At 39.0% G+C, this 10,384-nt stretch overlaps 1 protein-coding gene across 1 annotated transcript in view; it reads right to left on the bottom strand.

The window, feature by feature from the left end:
* Positions 1-5,541: 5,541 nt before the first annotated feature.
* Positions 5,542-10,384, bottom strand: part of lmbr1l (limb development membrane protein 1-like) — a 62,479-nt gene continuing 57,636 nt past the window's right edge. The window contains exon 17 of the mRNA XM_043681824.1: positions 5,542-10,145. Coding sequence (XP_043537759.1) covers positions 10,063-10,145 — 83 coding nt within the window. The 3' untranslated portion in view covers positions 5,542-10,062. The remainder of the gene's footprint in view (positions 10,146-10,384) is intronic.

The raw sequence follows: 10,384 nt of genomic DNA, 5'->3' as shown, positions 1-10,384 counted from the left end.
TTGCAAGGCTGCCCCAAATGCATTTCTTGATAAATGTTCAAATGTGGATTGAGTTGAACAACAGAAACAGAACCTGCAGCAGGAAGGAACATTCTTCTTATTTTCACCATTTTATAAGTGAGGCCATTTTGAAACAACACGTTTTCAGAGCTGAACCATTACCAGTGGCGTGTGTGCGCGCTGCTCATTTCCAAATGTTGTTGATAGATGTATGAGCTGGCATGAAAATCACCAGGAATTGTACAAGTTTGACTTGTCTACATATCGGCTGAGGAAACACAACCCCTCCTTTGATTTCACATTTTACAATTTCCTCAGCCAGATTGCACCCAAAACATGCATCTGCATCAACACATGCAAAGGCCAATCGGAAGAGGCTCATTAGGCAAAATAAATGTTTGTTGTGACGCAATTCAAATAATTAAAGCACACTTGACAGAAAGATGTACTCTGCACTTCCCTCTTTTCCTACAAATACTGAGAAAGACAAAGCAACTAGGTCTCTTTCAAACTAAAATTAGCTAGAAGGATACTAAACCCTCCGAATTGGTCATGTTCCCAGACAACTCTAGTGTGCTTCCTTTCCAGCTGCCATTGTCTCAAATCATGACAATCAGTACGATGACAATGTTACAAAGTATGCTTTGTAGTTTTTTTGGTAACATTATTTTCTTTATGTATTTTGTGTCCGCAAATGGTTTTCTCCCAGTCTCCTTTTGAGGTGTTGATGTATGTGGAGACGACAGGCAGCCAACAGTGTTCTATAGTCTATGTTAGAGTTCAGCCATTCAGAATTGATGGCCTGGCCCAGGCCAGAGGAAGATCCCTCCCAAGTGGCATCACCCAATATCAACAAACCCGCAGTTTCTAGTGCAAGATGTTGGGGATTCAGGGGCAGTAATGCCATTGTTGGTGTCACTAGCTGGACTAATATTTGACACCCATTACTAATTACCCTTGAGAAAGTGGTGGTGAGCTGCCTTCTCGAACTGCTGCAGTCCATTTGGTGTAGGTAAAGCCACAAACACTTCGACCCATCGACACCGAAGGAATGCTGTGTTTCCCAGTCAGGATGGTGCGTGTCTTGGAGGGAAACTAGCAGGTGTTCCCATGTATCTGCTGCCCTTGTAGATGGTTTTGACCGTGGGTTTGTAAGGTGTTGTCAAAAGATGATTCAGACAACCTGGCATTTCACAACTCCCCAGCTACTAAAGTAGTCCATATCCACCTGCAGAAAGATCTGGACAATATCCAGGCTTGTACTGATAAGTGACTAGTCACATTCACACTACACAAGTGCAGTTCTCTCCAAAAGGAGTGAATTCAATTGTCACCCCTTAACATTGAATGGGATTACCATCACTGAATCCCCAACTAATCAACATCTTGGGGGTTACCATTAATCAGAAACTGAACTGAACCAGCCATATAAATACCACAGCTCCAAGAGCAGGTCAGAGGTTAGGAATTTAGTGGCAAGTAACTCACTTCCTGATTCTCTAAAGCCTGTCCACCATCTACAAGGTAGAAGTCAAAAGTATAATACTACCCACTTGCCTGGATGAGTGCAGCGCCAACAACACTCAAGCAGCTCGAGACCATCCATGACAAAGCAGCCCACCTGATTGGCATCATATCCACCATTAATGCTCAGTAGCAGCAGTGTGTATCATCTACATGATGCACTGCAGCAACTCACCAAGTTTCCTTTGATAGCACCTTCCAAAACCCATGACCTCCATCCCATGTCCTATAAAGTGAAGGGCAGAAGCACATGGAAATCATCACACCTGCAAGATCCCAGGTTATACATCATTCTGGCTTGGAAACATAGCTCTGAACTTTCATTGTCTCTGGTTCAAAAATCCTAGAACTCAGTTTTAAACTGCTGTCATCTGTGCAGTGTTGGTATATTCAGTGCCATTTGAGAGGGTGGCTCACTACCACTTTCTCAGTGGTAATCAGGGATAGGTAATGAATGTCCTTCTCTTCAGCGCCAGTTCCTATCAGGTATAGTTCCATTGGGGGCTGCTGTCTTCTGATAGGTAGGTCCAATCTTGAGCAAATTTGATCAAAGTTTAGTTCTTCCACTTAAAAGGATATTTTTTCTCTTCAAAAGGGATGTGGTGGCATAGTGGTAATGTCACTGGACCAGTAATCCAGAACCCCAAGCTAATGTTTTGAGGACATGGATTCAAATGTCACCATGGCAGAGTTCAATAAGATCTGGAATTTATAACCACTGTTGATTGCCACAAATACCTTTTAGGGAAATCTGCTATCTTTTCCTGGTCTAGCCTACATGTGACCCCCAGATCACAGAGTAATATGATTAACGTTTAACTACCCTCTGGGCAATTAGGGATTGGCAATAAATGCTGTCCCAGCCAGTGAAAAAATTTTTAAAACGGAATATATTTAGCCTTTTCTGTTCCCCACCAGGTAGCTGAACTATATGCCATTATGCAATCATAATTGAAGTAAATCCCAAATCCACAGATGGTGTAGAAATTCCAACTCCTGGCCATTTTACAATATTCACTGTACCCTTAATAGCAATAGTGAAGTAACAGGGTACTGCCACAGGCCTTTCAGTTTTGGTCCCAAGGTTCAGGGTCAGTCCACACTGACGGTGTGGATGTTGCGTCTCTCCTCTGGCTTGAAGGGTCTTTCTGGGAAGGAGTTGAGGCAGTCTTAGGCCAGTTGTTAATGTGTGTGGGCGCTTAGTACAGGACTGGCAGTCTCACAGGACAATGGTGTGGGAAGTGGAATTGACATGTTGGTCCAATAGTAGGAGGGAACCTTTTGAGGTTGAAACAAAGACTCATTGTTGGGCTAGAGCAGTGGGAGCTTTATTCTGCAGCTAGCCCTCGTGTAACTGATTGTTGAGTACTTAGTACCAACACTGGGTGAAGTGGAATGTGCTCTTTATTCAGCACTGAGCTATCCCTCATTTTTACATGGGGAAAATTTACAAGAAAATTGGATACAGACCCTTTAATACATCCAAACATTTAAGAATATGTTACTGCTAACCCTTCAGAGGTTGCAATATCACTTATTTTGGTCTAACAGGATCATCTTGGAAATATCTCTTTACTCCTGCTCCAAACTGTTTACTGCAAATGATAACTTGCTATCAAAAATCTGATTTAATTTCATGGATATGGAAGGGAAGATTCAGAGGAACTTCATGAAACTTAAGTGGCGATGTACTTTGTGATTTTAGTACATCTCTCCTCAGTGAGAACTTCCCATGCAAGTTTGAAGCAATCAGCAGGCAGGAAGCACAGAGTCATTAAAAAGAAAAATAAATTTCAAAATCCAAGCACAAAGTGGTGTCATTTTCTCAGCACTATCTGTAAATGCAGCACAGGCAACATTTGAAATCAAATTTCCTTTCCTTAAAAAAATAGAAATCGTTGTCGTGACAAACACAATTGTACTCAATAGAATGGCAAAATAAAATAGGAAGGCTTTCTTCCTACAATCCTCCCAGTGTAAAGTGCCACTTGATGACAACCACTCAGGAACTGAAAGAAGAAAAGGCTTTATAGATCCTGCCAGCAACTAGAAATCAAAGATATCTAGTGATATGAAGTTAATTTGTTGCTTTGCATGCTCAAATGCAGGATGATTACTTTTATCAGTTTCAAAACTACTTTCCATCTTGCAAATCCACCCATCTTACAATGAACAGAAAGAATAGTATTAACAGCTAAAACAAAAAAAAACACATATAGGCACAAACTTTACAACTGTGTCCACTCTTACAAAGGTTATAACAGTGCAGAGCTCCCCCTGTCGTCTCCCCCAACGGCTTCTTGTAAAAAGTCCAGAACTTTCTTCTGACTGATTTAGAGGATTTGCTACTTCTGAAAAAAATTTTCCTCACCTTCCTCCCACCCCATGGCCCATAAAAGGACTCCACTTACCCAATATAAGATCCAAAGTTAGTTTTGTGAACCAGTACCCACAGGAGACCCGGATGACTGAATAGTACAGAAATATTAAAAAAAAGGAAAGAAAGAGTGGGTGAAAGAATTATCCAATGAGCTATTTTCCTGCCTTTTCCCCTAGTCCTGCAAAGTTCTCCATTCCAGTTCCAATTAAGGATTGGGGCTTATTTCCCAATGTATAGATGATCACTCAATTTCAAGACATGAGTGAATACCTCACTCATGGCAGTGACGTGCTCACCAACTTTGAGCAAAGCAGCATTTCTCTAATAAAAGCCAAGCAAGTGCTCAGCTGAAGTATTGCACTTGGATCACTGAAGGGGTGGGGGTGTGTGCAGAAACTGCACAATTAGGTCCTAGTGCGGCCATACCATGACCAAACGAACAGGTGTGGATATCACAGGTTGTGGCCAGTCATTCATCACAGGTTTATAGGACAGTAAAGTAGAATCTCAGCCAAGTAAATATTACAGTAATCAGCACATCAGGCAGCATTCACTGTATTTAATGTTTTCATGTAGAAAATGCTTTTGAAAGATTAAACATACTCTAATATGCAATCATATTCAAGGTAACTGGTCTAATCTATGCTCAAGCTTACAGGCTCCACAACTGGTAAAGGAACCAGGCTAGGTGAATCACTTGGAGAGGAACACTCAACATGCAAAATATAGCCACAGAGAATAACTGTCCAGCCTCCGAATAAGCAACTGTCACTGTAACATTACAGAAGCAGGATTGCATTTACTCATTCTCATTCAACTCCTGTGGCACGTTACAGCTAACAAAAATACATGTCTAGTGCAATAGACACAGCTTAACAAAGTTACATCAACAGTTTTGCAGTTCAAAAGAAAAGCACATTATCATGTTGTCTAATCAGGAAGGGGCGTTATTTTGCTGCTCATTCATTTTGCTTCAGTGGTATTTCTGTTTTGAATAGGGGGGTTAAAAAGAAAACCCAAACAAAAGGTTGGGCATGGAGAGAGAGAGAGAGAGAGAGAGAGAAACTTTTTCTCACTCAACAATTGGCCTGCAGTTGGAATCATCCATTTCTGGAATAGATATATGATATGCTCTTGGCAGAAATTAGTTTGTATGCAGTCAATGTCAGAAGGAACAGACAAGTCACTAAATGGCAACATCTTTGCTCATTTGTTAGAATGTGTATTTGATTGATTGTTTACTAAAAAAAATTGAACTATTAAATTTGTTTGCACTGCAGTTATCAAGGTGAAAATAAGACAACTTGCTTGACAACAATATTTTTAAAATGTTTGACAGTTGAAACATGGCATTTTTTTCCATTTCGGAAGGCAGGAGGGTATGAAAACAGGTTAACATTAGTAGCTGAAATAAATGGAAGAGAGTGTTCTCTGTTCATCCTCCAAATTCAACTCATTTACCTGCCACAATCATGGAAGAGCTGTCAGAAACATGGAAGTTAAAACAAAACGTCCAAGAGCAAAACAAAAATGAAAAACTGTAACCGGTGATTCATGTCACAAAGTCTTAACTAGGGACTGGAGTCTTACAAAATCAAGTTCAGAAGAAGTGAAAACAAACAGGACTTTTAAAAAAATGTATTTTACTTGTATTGTCGTTAACAGATTGTACACAAAGATACAAACAGATTACATTACAATTTCAAATCACAACACATTTACCAAACAATGGAGTTTGTAAAAAGACATTGTCACAGGAGTGATGATTATACAATCAGAGTCATTTCCCTCCAATATAGAGCAACGTTAGGAGATCAGGCTGCTGGGAATTCGGAATGCCAGACCTCCCAAGTATTTGCGATTCCTTAACTAATTCAGCATTCAGGATATTCCCTGTAACTGAAGACTTTCATCACTCAGCCCAAAAATCCTCAGAGATTTGAAAATAAAATGTAAACCTTACATTTGGAATGTCCATCTTTGATGAGAGAGAGAGATAGATATTCTGACAGGGAGCAAAGCTCACTGAAATAAATTGCTTCTTTCATCCCAAAATTCTCTTTTCCTCTTCTTAAGGCATTGACTCACGCTGGGGTACAGTTCAATGGGCACCAGTCTGTCTATAGCCAAGTAGCCCTTGAGGTACCAGTTTAAGAAACAATGTGCTTGCAGCCTACTTACCACCAAGGGTAGCAGACCAACTAATCTACATGGTTTATTAATAGAAATCCATCTGGGGAATGAATTTGCACTACATACATAAAGTGATGAAATGAGAAACACATTGGCAAAAGGCACTCGGTAATAGTTAATTTACAGACTCGTGTGGAAAAGAAAACTACGCTCTCCAAATTGTATTTCCATTGTACTTAAAATTTGACTATGATGAAAAAAAATGTAATATGCAGTGAGTACACCAAAGATGACAAACATTGTTCATTGCAACCAGAGATCAACTTCACTATAACCAATTCCATTCTACTTCTCAAAGACATTTACTGTCTGCCAATATATTTTTAAAAGCTGATTTTTTTTCAGCAAAATTGGTTTCAATTTAAAATGGCAATTCTGAAAATTAAAAATCCCAAATCAAAGTTGCAAGTGGAATTTATAGCAGCATAACAAGCTCAGTGCACTTGCAAGAACTGGACTCTCTAACAATGCTGCAAGGTTGGCAAATATATGACTGGCAAAGTATTTATCAGGAATCTATTAATGAAAGAAACATACACTTAGGAGGTGGATTTGTTACAAAATTCAATTCCAGCAACTTAATTTTAAAACAGGAAGAAATCCCGGCATTTGTTTTTATACACACATCAGGGTGGGTTCGAGCTTTGCTGCCTTGTTCTGGCAGTTCAGAATGTTGGGCAGATCACAGAACATCATACACCGGGTCTGAAAGTAACAATCTGTTTCAAGTCATATGCATGTGCAAAATAAAACTGTTCTTTGCTTCAAAGGACATTTACAGTTGAACTGTAAGGAACAGAAAAAGAGATTTATCCACAAAACCTGGAGGCAAAGACTGAATGATCAAGATGCAATTGTGTACTCATTATGTCCTCATTAGGACACAAGTCTCATTAGTAGAGTACTGAGCTCCATCACAAGCATCTTATAGTTGATTTTTCATTTCAGTCACAATAAGTCATGCTTCAGTTGTAAAATAAATTTCTTCATCAAGAACCATCATGAAGTCAAAACTCTCTGGAGGAATGAGTATTTGAATTTGGAATCCAATTAAAAATCTTAAATAGAAAGAAATACCTTCACCACTCCAAATGAAAATAAAAGTCATCAAGGTGGACATTTAGCATTGATGATGATGGGAATTGCCAAAGGAACATCTTTGTTAAATTGCTGGTGCTGAACTTGTATCATGGATCAAACCAGTCTTTCTCCCAAATGGAGGTTTGATCATTAACTCTTAGACTTTAACAAGCATTCTATATTAGCTTCATTCATCCATATTCTCAAAACCTGAATCTTCCAGGATGCTTATTTGATACACTTGGCACACATACTTTGGAGTTAAGAGTCTGTACACATTTTAGCTTTCTCCTCCTGCCATTCATAATGCTGAAGGTCAGAATGGAAACTGTCTATTCAGCTTTTTCAACCCATTTGGGTTGGCATAAACACTAGCCCACAACAACCAGCTTGTATCTATCTGGGCTTCTTTCTATCATACCTTTTTAAACACTGCAAGAATTTTGTTGCATTTGAGAAATAAAAATTCATTTGAAGCATCACAATCCGCATGATTGGTCCGATGAAGTTCAACACAAACAAATGATGAAGACCTACACAGACCTCCAGAGAAAATCAGGCAAAGTGACTGTAAGGCTAAACATTGGGTCATCCCAAACTGCCAAAATGGCCGATACCCTCCATAAAGGATGTTTTAAGCAAGCATCAACAGAACAGGACTTCACTCACGTTCAACTTCAAGAACTTTAAATAGCCATCAGACATGGTCCTCCCCTCTCCTAAACTCTAAACAATCAACCTTTATCCTGGTTGGTATTGGGATGCTGAGAAAAAAAAACACATTCTGCCCAAGTAGCTACTGAAAAGTTTTCCTGCAGCTTTCTGTCCAAAAGTACTGACATCTATCGGTATGCTTGGCTCCCAGCACAAGCGCTTCACACTATTGATGCCTGTTCTTTTGCAGAAATTACCACTCCTGAATCTTACAGGCTTGCATATCTTAAATTAATTCTTATAATCAAATAAAACCTAAATAGTATCCCAAAACAAATTATATCTTACAATTATTTACCACTGCTGCAAACTAGCCTAATTTTTAAACTGCAATTATTTATGCCGCACTATTTTAGGAACAACATTTGAAATTGTTTTCTGCTAATTGAAGTATCAGGAACAGAAAAGCAGATTTATCTACAACACCTGGGGGCAGAAACCAAACAACCAAGATGCAGGGATGTAATTAGACTTATTTGTCAGACATTTCGCAATGACAGAAGTTTTCAGTTTCTAAATTTTGATGCCATCATGAGGAAGTTCTTCATCAATAGGAGACATAAGCACTGCAGGGGGAGCCACACAGTCACCACAAGAGCCGGTACCCACATGCACCTTTCTAGCTATTGGTTATGCAGTGCAGGCTATGGTGGACAGAAATGCATCAAAGAAGGTAACCACTTCTAAAAATTGACTAACAATAGTAACTGCAAGTTATTACAAAGAAAAACATTGGATTGCACTGGAAAAACAACCCAAATGCCCAAACTAACACGGGTAATTTTATAATAAACCATAACTAGAAAGCATTAATCATCTTGTTTTTGATGTTGGAAATGGAAATAGTTTGTCGATGGCTCATTTATTTATTCAGTCTACACCTTGTGTACGGATACCTTTCCAATCCGAAGTGCTGGCAGATAACTCAAGTCAGTGCAATTCAAATCCAGTAGAAATGAAATGCAGTTCAATTCAATCCTGGCTGAGGGCCGAGCAGAAAGCAACCTGAATGTTTGCACAGAGATGCAATTGGAGCTCCTGACACACTTCCTCCATTAACAGAACAAAAAAAAGGTTAAAGATGTAAAAACCATTACCAAGCAATGGGGCAAGAAGTTTGGCTTCATTGGTATTCTTAATGCTAACATTACCAACTCCACTGACAAAACGCCAGCTTAGTTGACACCAAAAAAATCTTGCCAGTAATCAGTGCAGATTATCACTCCAGTAATTTTCCATTGAAACAAGTAATAAAATGATAACCATCTCATCTCTCCTGTCCAAATCTCAACAACCAACATCTCACATTTACTACTTAATATTCTCTGACAGTTAAATTAGTAAATCTCACGAGTTCTAATTTTTTCTATGCATGGTCAAGTCTAGGCTTACTCAGCCAGCAGTACTCTCCACTGCTTGCATTAAACGATTCTGGAAAGAGCATGATCTAGAGAAATATCCTGGAGGATTTTCCCTAAATAGCATCTTGCAATAATTAAGATGATCAAAACTCTTCAAACTTAGTCACTTTATAGAAAATGAGTTTCCATATAGAAAATACATGTTTCAGCTTTATTCTGAACAGCTTTCAGCACTCCAAACCCCAGTTTCCCCTATTACTGGCAGACAAGGAAATGCTTCAGAGTGTAGCCATTTTGACGGACACGACTTTGAAAACAGTTTAAAACGGAAAAAATCCCAATCGATGAACAGTAAATTGAAAAAGACACTGGCAACATCCAAGGATGGAAAACACTTTAAATAAGACAGGCTAAAATCACATTTTTTAAAAAAAGCATATTGCACAGAATACATAATGTAAACATGTAACTGTTTGAAAAATCTGCCTCTTTGGATTAATTCCATCTCATAATAGTTGCATAACAGTTACATAGTGAGGTGTCGCTCATTATGATAATTCCAGCTTCACAAAGTAAACAAAGTTTGATTCTCTATGGTGGGAGAGAGAAGTTGGAGGCATCCCCAAGAGCCCTGGATTTGTTGAAAGGAACTGCCTGATCCTGAGTTTAAAAGTTCATGTTCCTTGAACATGGGGTCACGAGAAGGCCTTGGAACTTCGAAACCCAAGCGATAGCAGCATTCACAGTATAGTATTAATATTATATAGTCCCTTTTGTGGCTGACCCATCAAACATAACCATCCACCAATGTTACACAAGTCCCTTGCTACTTGCTGGACCCATCTTGGCAGAGGTGCAAGATCTAGTGACTGGAAGAGGCAATCTGTCCAAGCCTGAAGAAATAAAATGTTGAAAAGAAAAGTTATAATCACAATCAATTCATTCACAAATATTTACAAGTGGTGAAGGACCTCAATAAAAACAATTAAGTGTCTATTTTGCTCTGCAATTGCCCCAGTTGCAACTCTTAATTTAAAAACTGATTTTGTACACTCTCTTCTGTGCAAGTACTCTTTTTTTCCATCACCCATGTGCATGGTAGGACAAGCAAATCCAGATTCCAACCCATGAA

This window comes from Chiloscyllium plagiosum, chromosome 43 (genome assembly GCF_004010195.1).
Source record: "Chiloscyllium plagiosum isolate BGI_BamShark_2017 chromosome 43, ASM401019v2, whole genome shotgun sequence".
Taxonomy (NCBI): domain Eukaryota; kingdom Metazoa; phylum Chordata; class Chondrichthyes; order Orectolobiformes; family Hemiscylliidae; genus Chiloscyllium; species Chiloscyllium plagiosum.
Note: the sequence above shows the minus strand (reverse complement) of the source record. Positions and strands in the feature narration are given on the sequence as shown.